Source organism: Heptranchias perlo, chromosome 1, assembly GCF_035084215.1.
Source record: "Heptranchias perlo isolate sHepPer1 chromosome 1, sHepPer1.hap1, whole genome shotgun sequence".
NCBI classification, from domain to species: Eukaryota; Metazoa; Chordata; class Chondrichthyes; order Hexanchiformes; family Hexanchidae; genus Heptranchias; species Heptranchias perlo.
In genome coordinates, this window is record NC_090325.1 from 11,497,812 (window position 1) to 11,517,805 (window position 19,994).

The 19,994-nt window shown below is 43.8% G+C and overlaps 1 protein-coding gene across 2 annotated transcripts in view; it reads right to left on the reverse strand.

The window, feature by feature from the left end:
* Positions 1-19,994, reverse strand: part of LOC137316523 (dedicator of cytokinesis protein 2-like) — a 1,021,473-nt gene that overhangs the window by 650,770 nt on the left and 350,709 nt on the right. For both annotated transcript variants that reach the window (XM_067980505.1, XM_067980471.1), the window contains exon 27: positions 872-967. In XM_067980505.1, the coding sequence (XP_067836606.1) occupies positions 872-967 (96 nt within the window). The remainder of the gene's footprint in view (positions 1-871; positions 968-19,994) is intronic.

The window sequence follows — 19,994 nt, forward strand, 5'->3', positions numbered from 1 at the left end:
TCAATGAGACGCAGTCAGGGTTTCAAATGACAGGTGCGATTGAAGCATGAGATTCTCAAAAACACTTAACCCAGACAGAACAATATAAATGTACAGGCTTCAACACAACAGAATGTTTACCTCATGCCGAACTACTGCAAAGCACCTACCTTCATCCAGTTCCCCAGTGATCGAGTTGCGGGAAAGCTAAACAAAATATCATCTGGATCCTGCTGTCGTTTCAATAAGGACGTTCCAGATTCTACAATAGATCACTTTTAACCCTAATGCTAGTGGTTCCTTACTCTGCTTGAGGGCCTTACCCTGATCATTAGTCCTAGGGCCACCTACCTTTAGTCCAGCTCCTTCAGGGTCTAGCAGCTTCAGACACAACATTCAACCCAAGCCTCAGCGAGGTCAGAGGCCACTTCAGGGCAGTCCTAACCATCACCTAAATTATTTCCTCTTATATCGTGGATCATATTTTCAATCACTATAATGATCGCGGTACTAGATGTGATAAGTCCTCCCCCCAAATGAAGGAACCAGCCGAGCCAACTGAAGAAAGCTGGTGTCACAAAGTACTGGGGAGTCGAAAGAAAACAAAAGTGAATTATTATTCCTCCTCCTTCATCCAAGTGTCACGTGTGATTGCACCGAGGAAGTTGTGTTTCATAATTACCAGTGATCATCTAGAGGCCCCACGTTTCTAGTGAATTGCAGGTTGGAGTTGTCCGTGGAATAATCCCCTGAATTAGCAGTTGTAACGTCAACACAAGTCGACCATTTCACCAAGGCAAAACAAGTGAAACATTTTTCTTGTTGACTGACATTTCAGATTCCATCTGAAGCATCCAGGAAGCAGGAAGTGAATGAAACAGGAAGTACTTACGATGAGGCTGTGGTCCCTTCCAAGCGTGATGACCATCTGGTTCACGGTCCGAAGCAGCTTATCCATGATGTCCTGAATATCCCGATAAGTGTTTCCCTAAAAGACAAAAGATTTGATTGCGTGAAGGTCACACCTGGGATCGCCAACTCCCCAGAACTGACCTGGGGTAGAATCATAGAATCATAGAAGTTTACAACATGGAAACAGGCCCTTCGGCCCAACATGTCCATGTCGCCCAGTTTATACCACTAAGCTCGTCCCAATTGCCTGCACTTGGCCCATATCCCACTATACCCATCTTACCCATGTAACTGTCCAAATACTTTTTAAAAGACAAAATTGTACCCGCCTCTACTACTGCCTCTGGCAGCTCGTTCCAGACACTCACCACCCTTTGAGTAAAAAAATTGCCCCTCTGGACCCTTTTGTATCTCTCCCCTCTCACCTTAAATCTATGCCCCCTCGTTATAGACTCCCCTACCTTTGGGAGAAGATTTTGACTGTCTACCTTATCTATGCCCCTCATTATTTTATAGACTTCTATAAGATCACCCCTAAACCTCCTGCTCTCCAGGGAAAAAAGTCCCAGTCTATCCAACCTTTCCCTATAAGTCAAACCATCAAGTCCCGGCAGCATCCTAGTAAATCTTTTCTGCACTCTTTCTAGTTTAATAATATCCTTTCTATAATAGGGTGACCAGAACTGTACACAGTATTCCAAGTGTGGCCTAACTAATGTCTTGTACAACTTCAACAAGACATCCCAACTCCTGTATTCAATGTTCTGACCAATGAAACCAAGCATGCTGAATGCCTTCTTCACCACCCTATCCACCTGTGACTACACTTTCAAGGAGCTATGAACCTGTACTCCTAGATCTCTTTGTTCTATAACTCTCCCCAACGCCCTACCATTAACGGAATAGGTCCTGGCGCGATTCGATCTACCAAAATGCATCACCTCACATTTATCTAAATTAAACTCCATCTGCCATTCATCGGCCCACTGGCCCAATTTATCAAGATCCCGTTGCAATCCTAGATAACCTTCTTCACTGTCCACAATGCCACCAATCTTGGTGTCATCTGCAAATTTACTAACCATGCCTCTTAAATTCTCATCCAAATCATTAATATAAATAACAAATAACAGCGGACCCAGCACCGATCCCTGAGGCACACCGCTGGTCACAGGCCTCCAGTTTGAAAAACAACCCTCCACAACCACCCTCTGTCTTCTGTCGTCTATCCAATTTTGTATCCAATTGGCTACCTCACCTTGAATCTCCCAGACACTGCTGAAAACCCAGGAGAAAAATAATAGGAGCTTAAAAAACAATTGTGTGCATATTTTTTATTTTCTTTGAACACTTTTGTTTATTAGTTATTAAAAATATTACAGTTGGGGAAAAAAGGCTATTTGATTGAGAACCAAGTATCATCCAATCGTGTAAGAAAGATTCTGTTGGATATTCAATTGGCACAGGTGGTGCGCCGCGAGGGTGGGCATGTTGGGCAACCGATGGCGGGAGCGTGGCAAGAAGGGCCACCCTTTCCACTGGCACCTGATTCTGCCCCATCCCCACATTGCCAGCCATCAAATATGAGGTAGAACACAGGGAGTGGGGGCGAGCAAGGCCTGGAGGCTGGGACGGCCAGCAAACACATTTACCTACCCTCTGCATGGAGTTCCCCAAAGAATCCATTCTAAATGGGTGCTCGGCATCTTGAGGACCATGCGGGTGTTCCGGTCACATTATGCGGAGACCCCCCCACACACACACACACACACACACACACCCCACCCCGTCACCTCTCCTTGTTTAATTACATTCTGGGGCCTCATTGAGCCTTGCACAACTTTCGTATTCAGGCTCCAGGTGTGACAGGCATTGGGGTTTGCTGAGAGCATCAAAGCAAGGCAAAGGCCCCTGTGCCCGATATTTGGCCAGACCTCATCTGGAGTACCGCGTTCAGTTCTGGGCACCGCACCTCAGGAAGGATATATTTGCCTTGGAGGAGATGCAGCGCAGATTCACCAGAATGATACTGGGGCTTAGAGGGTTAAATTATTATGAGGACAAGTTACATAAGCTGGGCTTGTAGTCCCTTGAGTATAGAAGATTGAGGGGTGATTCTGATAGCATGTATAGCACAGAAACAAACCATTCGACCCAACCGTGTTTATGCTCCACATGAGTCTCCTCCCACCCCTCTTCATCTAAACCTATAACATATCCTTCTATTCCTTTCTCCCTCACGTGTTTTATCATGATGCATTAAACGCATGATGATAAAATGTTATCAGGATTCGATAGGGTGGATAGAGAAAAACAATTTCCTCTGGTGGGGGAATCAAGAACGAGGGGACATAATCTCAAAATTAAAGCCAGGCCATTTAAGAGGGAAATCAGGAAGTACTTTTTAACACAAAGGGTAGTGGAAATCTGGAATTCTCTCCCCCAAAAGGCTGTGGATGCTGGGGGTCAATTGGAGCTTTGAATACTGAGATTGACAGATCTTTGTTAGGTAAGGGTATCAAAGGATATGGATGAAAGGCGGCTAAATGGAGTTGAAATGCAGATCAGCCGTGATTTAGTTGAATGGCGGAGCAGGCTCGAGGGAATGAATGGCCTACTCCTGTCCCTTTGTTCCTACTCGGGTTTCTCACTGCTCAGGCATTAACCATCCCATCAACATTTTCACAGGATTCTTGAGACTTCTGAGGAAAAATTAAACCATCTCCCTTCAGGATTTTGTGCACTAATAAGGAGATTCATTAAAGCCAAGGACTTACTTTAAACATCACCCGACGCTAATGGCTAAAGATTTATTTCGATTTTTACCGTACAGATTTTCCACTCAAAAAAAAAGATGTCTTTAAAATCTGACAGGAACTGCTGAGAGGTGCAAGCGATTAAAAGGGAAAACTGGAGGAAAGGTTGAGGGACTTTTAAAATGCTCTATATATAATATATATTTTTCATAGTTTTATTTTCTCTAGAAGCTGATGACTCTCTACAAGTGTTCAAGGACAAGCTTTTTTTTACTTCACAAGATCCTCCAAAGAAATCAATACTGTTTCACTCTCTGGCAAACAACAGCTAAGGTTAAGTGCAGTTTTAGAGACAACAGATGCCTACAAAAGTCAAAGAGAGAATTATGTTAACTGCAGTGACTCACTGCAATCAGTTAGTCACATAGTTCAAAGGAACAAGAAAACCGGTTAATTTTTCTACTAGTTGTTTCTTTTGGCGGGGGTGGGGTGGGGTGGGGGGGGCGGGAGGGTTGCGCTAATTAAAGTCTTAAGCCGTCGGTAATTTCCGTGAGGGTATCTCCCAGCCTCCTGCCGTAACTTCGGTATGAGGTCGGCGGAAACCTAGGGGAAATGGCGCCGAAGCTACTGCGGGAGTTTGGGATCCCTTGCCGAAATTCTACCCTGGGACGCCCATCTGTTTTTGCCAACCTCAGGTATTTATAAATCAGATGTGGCGTGTTACCGAGGGAACGTGGGAACAGGAGCAGGCCATTCTGCCACTTGAGCCTGTTTAGCTGCGGAGTAACGCCCCCTCCTGTCCTAACAATGTACCAAAAGAGTCACTTTGGCTCAGTGGTAGCGCTCACATCTGGCTGTGCATTCAACCTCTATAATGCACCTGGAGATTACTTAATTTCACCAAGGGCAGCAAGGAGGAAATCGGGCTGGGAGACCAGTTGTTGGATTGAGACTGCCTAAAATTATCAACGGCGATATGTTGCATTGATGTAGCGCCTTTAAGACAAAGAAACAAGTCACTTCACGGACAGGTGTAAGAAAAATGGCACCGAGTCAGGAAGGAAGTGCATGTTGAAGGGAGGTTGAGGGGTTTAGGGAAAGAGTTCCAAAGAGCAGGACCAAAGCAGATGAAATCTTTGCCATGAGTGGTGGGGTGAAGGGAGGGAGGACAGTCAGAGTCAGAGTAACGGAAAGTTTTCAGAAGGGAATATTGAGCTGGAGAAGACTGACAGTCCCTCACATTTTTCATAAACATTTTCTTGGAATGTGAGCAGCATTTATTGTCCATCCCCAATTGCCCTTTGAGAAGGTGGTGGTGAGCTGCCTTCTTCTTGAACTGCTGCAGAACATTTGGTGAAGGTTCTCCCACAGTGCTGTTAGATAGGGAGTTCCAGGATTTTGACCCAGCGACGCTGAAAAAGCGGCCGATATATGTGCAAGTCATGATGGTGTGTGACTTGGAGGGGAACTTGGAGGTGGTGCTGTTCCCATGCACCTGCTGCCCTTGTCCTTCTAGGTGGTGGAGGTCGTGGGTTTGGGAGGTGCTGTCGAAGAAGCCTTGTCGAGTTGCTGCAGTGCATCCTGTGGATGGTGCACACTGCAGCCACAGTGAGCCGGTGGTGGATATTTATGCTGAACAAGCGGGCTGCTTTGTCCTGGATGGTGTCGAGCTTCCTGAGTGTTGTTGGAGCTGCACTCATCCAGGCAAGTGGAGAATATTCCATCACATTCCTGACTTGTGCCTTGTAGATGATGGAAAGGCTTTGGGGAGTCAGGGGGTGAGTCACTCGCCGCAGAATACCCAGCCTCTGACCTGCTCTTCTAGCCACGGCATTTATATGGCTGGTCCAGTTGAGTTTCTGGTCAATGGCGACCTCCAGAATTTTGATGGTGGGGGATTCGGCGATGGTAATGGCAATGAATGTCAAAGAAGGGAGGTGGTTAGACTCTCTCTTGTTGGAAATGGTCATTGCCTGGCAATTCTGTGGTGTGAATGTTACTTGCCACTTATCAACCCAAGCCTGGATGTTGTCCAGATCTTGCTGCATGCGGGCACGGACCGCTTCATTATCTGAGGAACTGCAAATAGAGCTGAACACCGTGCAATCATCAACGAACAGCTCCACTTCTGACCTTATGATGGAGGGAAGGTCATTGATGAAATTATCATAATTGGGCCTAGGACGCTACCCTGAAGCACTCCTGCTACAATATACTGGAGGATGAGATGATTGAGCGGCAACAACCACAACCATCTCTTCTTGTGTCAGTTTTGTGCTCATTTTCCACCACCGCTTAAAGTTAAAATCAGCCCTATTCCGTCCTTAAGTGGTTAATTGAAACTGGCTCTTGCTTTTTTGAACTCAGCACAACAGCCTCCAAAGGTGCAAAGGTATAATAAGCATTAAAAGGAACAAATATCTGGCACTTTATCCCCTCAATCTCTACCAATATGGAATGATCACTCCAATTATTTCAAGCAGTATTTAGAATAGGATTAGCCTTGATCCCAGCTGAGAAGGTGGTGACTGCCTATCGAGCAAAGGCAGACAGCCTGTGCGTGCCCAATCTGTGATTGATATCAGCGACGGCTGCAATTCATCGGCAAAATACAGTTAAACTAGCAAACAGGATTTGACTAATTGCAGATTTACAAAATATATTTACCTCCTGGTATGACCTGAACCTCTCCTGTTTATTCGTTTGCTTTGAATGTAAATCATTGTGCAATGAATATGCCCCTCAGGGTCACAAGCAGGCCACTAATGAAATACATGTGCCTCGCTACAAATTACATTAATCCCTCTGCAGTTGTGTATTCTTCAGACATACAAACTACAAAGAAACAGAGACAAGGATAATTCTACAGACAATAAATAGATACAGACAGAAAGACACATGCAGATACGTGAGAATGTTTAGGAAGAGGAGAAGACCAAGCTTGTTCTTATTTATACCGATCTCAACTCCACCCACCCGTCTTCTCCATATCCCTCAGTATCTTCCCTCCTCAGAAACACATCCAAATTAGATTGTCTGCTTCATTTGCTTTCCCAGGTGACGTATTCTACAACTTTATTCCCATTTGGGTGCGAAAGTTTCACATGACTTCCCTACTCATTCCTTAACAGGATACGGTAGAGGTGATTTGAGAATTTGACTTCAGTTCAAAAATAAAATCTGGAAATAAAAAGCTGGTCTGAGTATAGGTGACCATGACAATCTTGGATTGGTACTAAAAACCCAACTGGTTCACTAATGTCCTTTAGAGATGGAAACCTGCTGTCCTTACCTGGCCTGGCTGAGATGTGACTCCAGTCCCACACCAACCTAGTTGGCTCTTAACTTCCCTCTGATGTGACACAGCAAGACACTCAGTTGTGTCAACAAGCTGGTCTTCACCTCTTCCTTAACATTTCCCAAGAAAGCAATCCCGATTCTTTAAAAACTTTCCTCACAATTTCAATTCCTGAGATTCCTAGGCCCGGACCTCAGAATGAGGATTTAAGGCCGCGAGAGGGGGTGGAATTTGGGGCGTGGCCCAATTCTTCTGCTGTAATTAATTTCCTATGGGACGAACAACCAGAGAGTGCGGTATTAATTTGACAACAATAAAGTACTGTACAGCAGAGAGTTGAGGTGTTGAGATTCTTTTTTTGTATTTGAGCACATAACTCCAAAAATGAGGGTAGATCATGAACAAGAAGGGCAACAGCAGCAGGCGCATGGGAACACCATCGCCTCCGAGTTCCCCTCCAAGTCACACACCATCCCGACTTGGACATATATCGGCCGTTCCTTCGCCATCGCTGGGTCAAAATCCTAATAGCACCGTGGGAGCACCTTCACCACACGGACTGCAGCGGTTCGAGAAGGCAGCCCAATCGCCACTTGGTCAAGGCCAGCTATTGACGGGCAATAAATGTCGACCTTGTCAGTGAAGCCCACACCCTGAGGATTACTTTTTAAAAAGACAGCATTTGGGAAAAATGGTGAACTGGAACTGCCTTGAAGAATTTCACAGTTGGTGAGTACCCTCAAGGGATTAATTATATTCAGAACACCTTTTGGTTTATGGGAAGAGCGAATCTGTAAAAAGGGAATAATATGTACATTTGGATTTTTAATCCCTTTTAAATCCAGTCAAAAACCAACGTGAAAGGATCCCGTGTCTTTCATCTTTCTGTTATGGAATGGCCTCACCGGTTGTAAACAGGGAGGTGGCATCATCTGCAGATGAGTTTCTGCTGATTCATCACCTCATCTTCTTTCAGTCAACGTCCCACTTTCCAAGTGTCCGGAGCCAGAAGAGAGCCTCAGTTATAACTGCCAGGCAAACGTTGCAGGAAATCAGCCCTTTAAAATCATATATAGAGGATTTCACCCCCGCTTTAAGAGTCAACCACATAGTGTGGGACTGGAGTCACATGTAGGCCAGACCGGGTAATAACGGCAGGGTCACTTCCCTGGAGGACGTTTCTGAACCAGTTGGGTTTTTACAACAATCCGACAGCTTCCATGGTCATTTCATCTGGGTGTTAGCCCACAAGTTATCAGATTTATTGAATTCAGTTACGTAACTTGCCACAGTGGGAGTTGAATTCACGACCTCTGGGTTACTAGTCCAGTGGCCAACCTACTACTATTGGCATGGTATTATTGGCCGGGAGGGAAGTATTGTCCAAGATACTGGGAGAACTCCCTGATCCTCTTCAAATAGTTGTACAAAGAATAGATAGCTGGAAGTCAGAACACTGGATAGAAGGCCTGTGGAGACCCCAGCCCCAGCAAACACCACTAACAGTGAAAACAGCAGGGGCAATGAGGTAAATCAAGAACTGGCAGTTTGGTGACACCAAGTTTAGGCTTCAGAACCATGCAGATTTTAAGATGAAGGGAAGACTGAGCGAGCTAAGGAATTCCATGGTTTTAAGGTCCTGTAAAGATTGTTCAAAGTGGGATATGGTGTGATAAGTATTGTTTTCAATACAGCAAAGATGCAAAGAGTAGGAAGAGTGTTTCAAGGTTATGAGGAGCAACAGAGGAATGTTCAGGGAAATAATGACTATGAAACAGAAAAAGTCAAGAAAGGTTTCAACAGAGAGATGCTGGCAGGTAGAGAATGTACTGATGGATTACATTTCTTATGTCCTATTCAGGAGTGCAAGAGAGCTCCTTGAAGTTTCTTTCCTTTCAAGGGGGGTGCAGTACTCAAGTCCTAAAATGGATTTGGGCTTCGTAGAGAGTAAAGAAGTGCTGCAAGGAAAAGAATGATTTGGTACAAAAGAAGAAATAAAAATAATCAGCAATGAAATACATGTAGGAGAAGAGGTGGCTGGCAGTGAGTTATTTATAGGGTAATATATGACTGGCAGTGAGTTAATTATAGGGTAATAGATGACTGGCAGTGAGTTAATTATAGGTTAATAGATGACTGGCAGTGAGTTACTTATAGGGTAATTGATGACTGGCAGTGAGTTACTTATAGGGTAATTGATGACTGGCAGTAAGTTAATTATAGGGTAATAGATGACTGGCTGTGAGTTACTTATAGGGTAATTGATGACTGGCAGTGAGTTACTTATAGGGTAATAGATGACTGGCAGTGAGTTACTTATAGGGTAATTGATGACTGGCAGTGAGTTACTTATAGGGTAATTGATGACTGGCAGTGAGTTACTTATAGGGTAATTGATGACTGCCAGTGAGAGATATACAGGGTAATTGATGACTGGCATGGAAATATATACAGGGTAATTGATGACTGGCAGTGAGATATATACAGGGTAATGGATTACAGTGAGATATACACAGGGTAATTGATGACTGGCAGTGAGATATATACAGGGTAATGGATTATAGTGAGATATATACAGGGTAATAGATGACTGGCAGTGAGATATATTCAGGGTAATTGATGACTGGCAGTGAGATATATACAGGGTAATTGATGACTGGCAGTGAGTTACTTATAGGATAATAGATGACTGGCAGTGAAATATATACAGGGTAATTGATGACTGGCAGTGAGATATATACAGGGTGATAGATTACAGTGAGGTATATACAGCGTAATTGATGACTGGCAGTGAGATACAATCAAATCATCCTAATAACATCATAAACTGTAAGACAAGCCCAACAATTTTCTAAGTACAAATTGTCCTGAGATCGAGTTCCAGTTACAACTGGTTGTTTTAATCATTTTCTAATTTACAGTCTATAGTACGACTGGTTTACTTTTAAATTTAACTTCTTGCCTTGCATTGTAACAGACAAGCGGAGTGCAGTCGAATTGTTTCGACGTAGATAAAAGGGTATTAAGTATAACAATGATGTAACTGCACAGGCTAAGTGAATCACAGGCTGCTACAACAATCTCCTCTCTCTGTTGCAGCAATTTTTTATTCTTGGTGATTCTTTTTCACCAGCTCCTCAAGATGAAAACCAACCCCTTGTAAGGAACAGGACGTTTTGCAACTTCTTACACCATGATCACTCGAAGTACTCCCATGCGCTTCAGGTTAGGGGTGATGAAGAAGAATGGCCTTTATAGAACCCTGTAGTTTTCAAGATTATCAAGCTGCTCCAGGCAAATTCTTCACTGTGATGAATAGTGCAATTCCGATATGTGCAGTTAAAAATGAGAACACTAGGAGAAAGACGGGAAAAACGTTTTGAATCCGGATGGGAAGAGAGTTTTGGAATCAGTTACCAGGGAGGGCATTAAATTGGAAAGTATAATCAGCCTTAGGAGGCTATTAGAAAGAAGGGGTTGATGAGAAGGTGGGCAAAGAAAGAAATATCTGCATTTAGATTGTCCACTAATAGGTTTTAACGTAGACAGTGTTAGTTATTTAGATAGAGATAATCTATCAAAAAGGGTGGGCTTTTTGTGACGAATTGCCTTTTCTTGTTCCTAATTTTTTTTATTGTTCTTTATGTAAACTTCACTTTCCAAGACCACTGCTCTTATTGTGATACTTCCACTTCTCCCAAACCTGGTCTGTCTTAATGTGCAGATCCATCCTTGTTATACTTCAAGGCTAGAGTTTAGGGTTGCAGAGTCCCACCTGCTCTGATTTTGGTTGGTTGATTTCATTGCGCGCAGCTCAACCTGAAAGGAGTTGATATTCACAGCATACAATATTAAGTTGTCAGTGGGGAACAGGAAATGGCAGATGCGTTAAACAAATATTTTGTATCTGTCTTTACAGCAGAAGACACAAAAAGCATACCAGAAATAGTGGGGAACCAAGGGTCTAATGAGAGTGAGGAACTTAAAGTAATTATTATCAGTAGAGAAAAAGTACTGAAGAAACTAAAAGCCAACAAATCCCCTGGACCTGATGGCCTACATCCTAGAGTTCTAAAAGAGGTGGCTGTGGAGATAGTGGATGCATTGGTTGTGATCTTCCAAAATTCCCGAGATTCTAGAACGGTCCCAGCAGATTGGAAGGTAGCAAATATAATCCCGCTATTCAAGAAAGGAGGAAGAGAGAAAACAGGGAACTATAGGCCAGTTCGCTTGACATCAGTCGCCGGGAAAATGCTGGAATCCATTATTAAGGATGTGGTAACAGGGCACTTAGAAAATCATAATATGATTAGGCAGAGTCAACACGGTTTTATGAAAGGGAAATTGTGTTTGACAAATTTATTAGAGTTTTATGAGGATGTAACTAGCAGGGGTAGATAAAGGGGAACCAGTGGATGTAGTATATTTGGATTTTCAAAAGGCATTCGATAAGGTGCCACATAAGAGGTTGTCACACAGGTTTAGGGCTCATGGAGTGGGGGTAACATATTAGCATGGATAGAGGATTAGTTAATGGACAGAAAACAGAGAGTAGGGATAAATGGGTAATTTTCAGGATGGCAGGCTGTAACTAGTGGGGTGCCACAAGGATCAGTGCTTGGGCCTCAACTATTTACAATCTATATTATGACTTAGATAGATGAAGGGACTGAGTGTGACGGATCCAAGTTTGCTGACAATACAATGCTAGGTGGGAAAGTAAACTGTGAGGAGGACACAAATAATCTGCAAAGGGATATAGACAGGTTAAATGAGTGGGCAAGAAGGTGGCAGATGAAGTACAATTTGGGGAAATGTGAGATTATTCACTTTGGTAGGAAGAATAGAAAAACAGAATATTTTTTAAATGGTGAGAAACTATTAAATGTTGTGTTCAGAGAGATCTGGGTGTTCTTGTACAAGAAACACAAAGTTAGCATGCAGGTACACCAAGCAATTAGGAAGGTAAATGGCACGTTGGCCTTTATTGCAAGGGGGTTGGAGTACAAGAGTAAGGAAGTCTTGCTAAAATTGTACAGGGCTTTGTTGAGACCTCACCTGGAGTACTGTGTACAGTTTTGGTCTCCTTATCTAAGGAAGGATATACTTGTCTTAGAGGCAGTGCAATGAAGGTTCACTAGATTGATTCCTGGGATGAAAGGATTGCCCTATGAGGAGAGGTTGAGTAGAATAGAATCTCTGGAGTTTAGAAGAATGAGAGGTGATCTCATTGAAACATAAGATTCTGAGGGGGCTTGACAGGGTAGAGGCTGAGAGATTGTTTCCCCTGGCTGGAGAGTCTAGAACTAGGAGGCATAGTCTCAGGATAAGGGGTCGGCCTTTCAAGACTGGGATGAGGAGGAATTTCTTCACTCAGAGGGTTGTGAATCTTTGGAATTCTCTACCCCAGAGGGCTGTGGATGCTGAGTCTTTGAGGATATTCAAGGCTGAGATATATTTTTGGACACATGGGGAATCAGGGGATCGGGCAGGAAAGTGGAGTTGAGGTTGAAGATCAGCCATGATCTTAATGAATGGTGTAGCAGGCTCGAGGGGCCATTTGGCCTACTCCTGCTCCTGTTTCTTATGTTCTTATGTTAGTTATTGACAGACTCTCCATTTCCTCTTCCTGGGCAGACAAAAGGGCACAATCTATTTAACTAAAATTTACAAACATTGCTGTACTTTCTTTTTTTTTGTCACTTTTGTGCTCATCGCGGTGAGAGATGTCAGTGCTAGGAAGTAGAGTATTTTCCATTTGAGGCACCCACCAGTATCAGGTACAACACAGTTCTAACTCTCTCTACTCCACCCCAACAATGGGCCTCAGCACCAATCTCAGAAGAGCACTTCACCCTACTACATCAATGTGACATCTTAACATTTCACACATCATCCACTCTGTCACTTCTTTGAGTCCAATTGATGCATTGGCATTGAATTATAGGCAGTTTTATACTATGGGTGCATGCCCAATAGGCACTGGATTAAGACTGTTCAAGCTCCTTTCACATAGAACCACTGAATGATAGATGTTTACAGCACACAAAGAGGTCATCATATCTGTCTCAGCTCTTTGCTACGGCAATTGAACACTAATGCCAATGTCTCGCATTCTAACACATAGCCCTGTATCTTCCTCTGTTTCAAATATTTATGGTATTTCCCCTTAAAAGATGCAATTATTTCTGCCTCATCCACTCTCTCCAGCGAAGCATTCCAAGATCCGACAAACCTTTGCAATTTTCTCCTAACCTCTCTCCGTAACAATTTTGAATTGATGAACCCCTCATCATTCCAAACCAGAGGAAATAGTTTTATTCCCATTCACTCTATCAAAACCATCAAAATTTTAATAACCATTATTAAATCTCCTCTTTGCCTTCTCTGCTCCAGTGAAAATAGTTCCAGTGTCTTAAATCTCTCCCCATAACTATCGTTTCCCATCCTTGGCAAGATCCTGGTAAATGTATGTTCTCTATGGCTTTATTGTCCATTCTGCAATGTTATACCCAAAACTGCACATTGTACTCTAACTATGCCCTACCCAAAGTTTACTACTTTACTCCTACACTGTATGCCCTGTTTATAAAACCCAAAATACTGTTAGCCTTCTTTTTAATGGCTTTATCAACCTGCACTTGCACTTTCAAGGAATTATGTTATTAAACCCCCTGCGTCTTTCTGTTCCTCCACACTCTTTAGTATCTTTGAATTAAATATATAGTGTCATTCCTTGTTTCCCCTCCCAAAATGTATCACCATACACATCTCCACATTACATTGCATCTGCCACCCGATTGCCCATCCTGCTAACCTGTCTGCCTTTTTCAGGCCAACCTCCTCTCGCTGTTTGCTAAACTCCCGACTTTTGAGTCATCAGCGAATTTTGAGATTGTGCTCCTTGTGCCCAAGTCCAAATCATCTATAAATACTGAGAACGAAAGTGGAGCCAGCACTGACACCTGGGTACACTATTTTTAACCCTTCTCCAATATGAGCAACACTGCCCTGACTCTTTGGGCTCGATTTTACCACCCGCTACCGGGTGCGTTCTCGGCGGGGGGGGCCCCGAAAATCGGGAAATCCAGGAGCGGGACCGGATCTCGCCTCGATCCCGCCCACTTCCGGGTTCCCCGCTGACGCGCCGGCATGCGCAGCCCCCGCTGGTGGGAATCCCGCAGGCAATTAAAGCCAGCGGGATGCCACTTGACAATATTTAGTTTGGTATTTTAGGTCATTGACTGACCTGATTAAGGGACTGTGTGTGATTTTTGAACAATATGGGACTGTTTCCCACACTGGGGGAAACACTCCCAGCTGGAATGGTCGTGTTGCATCTGTCAGCCTGTGGCAGCTGCAAAGGTCCATTTGACAGGTGGGGGGGGGGGGGGAGAGTCTCTCACCCATTGCAGGAGGCCACTCTGGTACTTGGGACAAAGTTTGGCCTCCAACACCCTCCTCCTGACGGTCAAAGTCACCAACCTGCACACTTACCCCGGGGTCCGGAGACATGTACCTACCTTGCGGACCCCCTCAGCTGTACATCCTGCGGATGGGGACCACCGTAGCTGCAGTCATGACCTCCTCGGAGGACGAACAGCATCACCAGCCTCACCAGCCTCGTCATCCACGCCGTCCACCTCTGACACGTGGAGCTCCACAACACAGTGCTGTGACACATCCACCTGTACAGCAGGAGGGAGGGCTACCGCAGAGAGAGATGCATCGCAGAGGGCACTACCCTCGCCACAGGTTCCACAGACCGAGGCTCAGCCTCCTGGACCTCTCTGAGCAGCAGTGCACTCGGAGGCTCAGAGTCACTCGACATGTAGCCGTGGACATCTGCAGCCTCTTTCATGCCGAGCTGCTCCTGGCTGGCCCGTGCACCATCTTCTTACATGTCACTGTCAAAGTCACCACTGCCCTCCCGAACTTCTCCTCCGCAGCTACATTTCCTCATACCATGCACTTGAATTTTTCTAACAAACCTCTCATGAGACACTTTATCAAGTGCCTTCTGAAAATCCATATACACCGCATCTACAACATGCTCTTTATCTATCCATATCTTCAAAAAAATCTATTACATTTATCAAACGCACTTGCCTTTCCCAAATCCTTGTTAGCTGTCTTTGGTTAACCCATGCATTTTTAAATGTTCACTAATTTTAACTCAAATTACAGATTCGGAGAGTTTGCCCTTGACTAACATTAGACTAACTAGTCTATAGTTACCCGTTTATCCTCCTGTCCCTCCTGGAATAAATGCGTGACATTGGCTACTCTCCCGTTCCATGGCACAGTCCCTATGCTATCTCCTCTGGTTCAGATGGTAGCACTCTTGCCTCTGAGTCAGAATGTTTGGGGGTTCAATTCCCACTCCAGAGACTTGAGCACACAATCCAGGCTGAAACTCCAGTGCAGTACTGAGGGAGTGCTGTACTGTCGGAGGTGCCGTCTTTCAGATGAGATGTTAAACTGAGGCCCTGTCTGCCCTCTCAGGTGACTGTAAAAGAAGTTCTCCCCGGTGTCCTTTTTTTTAAATTCGTTCACGGGATGTGGGCGTCGCTGGCGAGGCCAGCATTTATTGGCCATCCCTAATTGCCGTTGAGAAGGTGGTGGTGAGCCGCCTCCTTGAACCGCTAAAGTCCGTGTGGTGAAGGTTCTCCCACCAATATTTACCTGGCCAATATTTACCCCTCAACCAACGTCACTAAAACAGATTATCTGGTCATTATCTTATTGCTGTTTGTGGGATCTTGCTGTGCACAAATTGCCTACCGCATTACTACATTACAACAGTGACTACACTTCAAAAAGTATTTCATTAGCTGTAAAGGGTTTTGGGATGTCCTGAGGTCATGAAAGGCGCTGTGTAAATGCAAACCTTTCTTTCTCTCTCACTTCTTTCAACAACTTTAGGGTGCTAGCTATCAGGGCTCAGTGGCATGTTCAATTTTTTAGAACCAATTCTTTTTCTACAGTTATCTCCATCAATTGTTCTATATCCTCCTCTGGTACACCTTTATTCTCACTCCATAATCATTTGTAAACACTGATACAAAATATTTATTTAACACCTCTGCCCCTACTTTTATCCTCCACAACTGGACTCTTTCTTTTGTACTTGAGCAGTTCTACCCTCTCTTCAACTATTCTTTTACATTTTATCTGCTTAAAAAAGCCCTTACTATTTCCTTCTATATTATCTGCTGGCCTTTTTAATTATTCCCTATTAGCCCTTCTAATCTAGAAACTGTAAAACCAACAGGCAGAGGAGAGTTTCAACCCATTAGTCTGGGCTGGATTTAAGCCCAGAGGTGAAAATCTAGAGTCTAGCTCATTGCACCAGCCAATGTTACTCATGGAGTTGAATGCAACTCCCTAATCTATTGGTTAAGGTTAAAATTAAGTGGGAATGATAGTTTGTCTTGAAAACTAATGTCAAACAAATATCCAATCTCATGTTAAAATAATCAGATAAAGGTTCAGTTTCTTTGCCATTTTTATCCCCGGCATTTGGTTGTCATGGCAACAGTTGATAATCGTCCTTGGACTGTTGAAGTACAGCCAAACAAGTGAAGGAAAGTCATGACAACGGAGTTTGAGCGAGGAGAAGATCAGGCTCAGCTGGGATGCTCTCCCCGTGGTCAAATGACCTGCTACGGCTTGTTGCCAAGGCTCACGCTGGGAGAATGGCTGCTTGGGTGAGGTGCATCCTGTGAAGCTGCACTCCGTCGAGTACCTCCAGGAGAGATGGGAAGAAAATTAGGACCGGGAACAGGAAGCGACTTAAGGCTTAGAGCTAGTTCATACAGGGGTGATGTTAGGAAACACTTCTTCGTACAAAGGGTAGTGGAAATCTGGAATTCTCTCCCCCAAAAAGCTGCTGAGGCCAGGGGTCAATTAAAATTTCAAAACTGAAAATGATAGATTTTTTTAGGCAAGGTTATTAAGGGATACAGAACCACGGCCATGATCTAAGTGATTAGGCTAGAGGGGCTGAACGGCCTACTCCTGTTCCGATGTTCCTTGCGACAGAAACAGTACTCAACTGGTGCTAGGTAACAGCCAGACTGTGACACAAGTTGCTCTGTGACATTGAGCCAAATGAGTCTGCTCTCATTCATCAAGTGCAGTTGTGCTGAAAGCCTGTTGATGTATTTTATTTATTTCATGATGTGAGTTTTTTTTATAGCTAAGTTTTTATGCTTTTCAGGTTGATGGATGTCAGTCGTAGAGAATGGGACACAGTGTCTGGATCCACCACCGGTTATACTCACATGTAATGAATGGGTGCTGTAAGAATAGAGGCCAGGGCGCGGAAGTCACCCGTGCCATTTACTGTTGAATGTGTCGCCTATTCAGCCCCACGGCTCTACAAAGAAGAATGAGTTTCATCTCCTCGGGATAAGAAGCCACGAGTCGCTGGTCTTATCAGTCAGTGATAATGTCAGGAAAGGTCACAGTGCCCTTCAGAACTACTCAGAGCCAACTTTCAGCCAAGGCAACAGCAGCTCTTCAGACAGAAGATGCTCACAAACCAAAACTCTTCAACAGTGAAATAAGACCACAAGAAATGTGAGGGATGAGTCAGGGCCACTTGGTCATCGAAGATCATCCATACAAAGAGATGGGCAAGGAAAGACCATCAGACCCATCAACCTCAACCACATCCAGTCAACGAAGCCTCACACAGCCTGAGCACATGGTCTTAATGGGCTTAGCAATATTACCAAAAACCCTATGCGCACCATTCATACACCCCCTAACTATGTTATCTCATGGGATAGACAAGAAAACATAGACCAAAAAAAAACCCCAGCTGCAACCAAGTCAGGGTAAAGCCCTGGGGGATTCCTCTATGATTCCCAGAGGCAAACAAGCAAACTCCAAGACACTGAGGTTGCCCATGACTACTCATAATTACAACTAACTGGCAATGTTTGCTTGTCTCAGGAACTTGTCAAGGTCCCTTTTTAACAAACTGCAGATATTCCATACTCACTGATGGCTCTGCAGATTGTTCCAGAGGGAGATGACTCTCTGAAAAGAAATACATTCAATCTAACTCTTCACCTGTGGATTTTATGAGCCTGACCTCTAGTCCTACCATTTTTGACTGCACTAACTGAACTGAATCCAGTTCCTTGATCGGTTTGAAAATCTCAATCATATCCCCTCTGAGACTACATTTATCTAAAGTAAGTAATCCTAAATCTTGGACCCTATAATCAGAACAAAGAAAAAGAAGGAAAGACTTGCATTTATATAGCGCCTTTCACGACCTGAGGATGTCCCAAGGCGCTTTACAACCAATGAAGTACAAAAGAGCACCAAGATTTGGTATCATCCCAGTATCCGAATCCTCGATGTCCGTCACTGTTTGTAAGCGCCAAAATTCAACCTAACACTCCAAGTGCAGATATACCAGTGCCTTATATATCCTAAGTTCAGTGGTTTATGTCTGTACTCAATTGTCCTAGCAATACAACTCAAAACCCTATTTGCTTTCCCTGTAGCCATCTCACAATGCTTGGGCACCTTTAACCAGTGACCGACTGCCAACTTCAGACCTCTTTCTTGAACTATTTCCTTTAATGAGTACTGCTGTATCGTGTACACATACCTGGAGTTACTGAATGCCAATGCCTTGACCTCTGACCCTCTCCCTGTCCAGGGTGGGAGCCCCCTAGAAACTATCTCCTGCTGTTCATAATTGAACAGATCATTCTAATAATCAATCAATCACTATGTTTCTTTCTTATTATTTTTCACCTAATTTTTCTAAACCTATTCAGGTTTCACTTTACCTTAAACTCCCCCTTTTCTCCTAGGGATCTATAAGGTTTTCTTGACTGTGAGCATGGATTTAAAATTAATCAATTTTTCTTCTGTATTACAGATTTTCTTACCCAACAGCGTATTCCCAGTTCTTTCCTTACAATTGAAAATTTAGCCCTCCTGAAATGAGGCACCAGTATTAAACGATGAGAAATATTAGCTCATCTGAAGAACTGCAATCTAACACTATAATGATCACTATCGTCCAGCTGCTCGCCCACACAGAGATGGAATATTACCGAGTAAGTACTATCACTGCGAGGTACTAAATCTAATAAACGTTCCTCTCTGGTACTCTCAATACCATGTTGAATAAGGAAACAAATGCATCAGTCTTGCCTCCCTCTACACTTGGCTACCCCACACCAGGCCACTTAATCAAAGGACAGTTAAAATGTCCCATGATAACAGCTCTTCTGCTGCTCTTCCAATTTGTTCGCAAAATTCCAGGTCTTTACTCTCCTGGTTGCCCCACGAGGCCTATAACATGTACCAAGGATCAACTCCTTGCTCGAGCTGCAGCCAGACCATTTCAACTCGCTCCTGCTGATTAATATCCTCCCTTTCTATTGCAGTTATATCCTCTTGTACAAATAAAGCTTCACCAACTTATCTTTATGGAATCGCACTTCCAATCCATCACTATTTTCCAAGCAGGTTACAGAGGTACCAATTATGTCTAAATTCCCCACGGGACATAGAGTAAACTAACAAGAAATATAAAAACAGATTGTAAGAGCTTCTACAAGTAAGTAAAAAGGAAGAGATTAGCAACAGTAAACGTGTGGGGTGTCGCAGGGCTCAGTGCTGGGGCCTCAACTATTTACAATATATATCAATGACTTGGATGAAGGAACAGAGTGTCTTGTGGCCAAATTTGCTGATGATACAAAGGTAGGTGGAAAAGCAAGTTGCGATGAGGACACAAAGTGTCTGCAAAGGGATATTGACAGGTTAAGCGAATGGGCAAAAAATTGGCAGATGGAATATAATGTGGGAAAATGTGAAGTCATCCATTTTGGGAGGAAAAATAAAAAAGCAAAATATTATTTGAATGGAGAAATATTACAAAATGCTGCGGTACAGAGGGATCTGGGTGTCCTCGTACATGAGACACAAAAAGTCAACATACAGGTGCAGCAGGTAATCCGGAAGGCAAACGGAATATTGGCCTTTATTTCTAGGGGGATGGAGTATAAAAG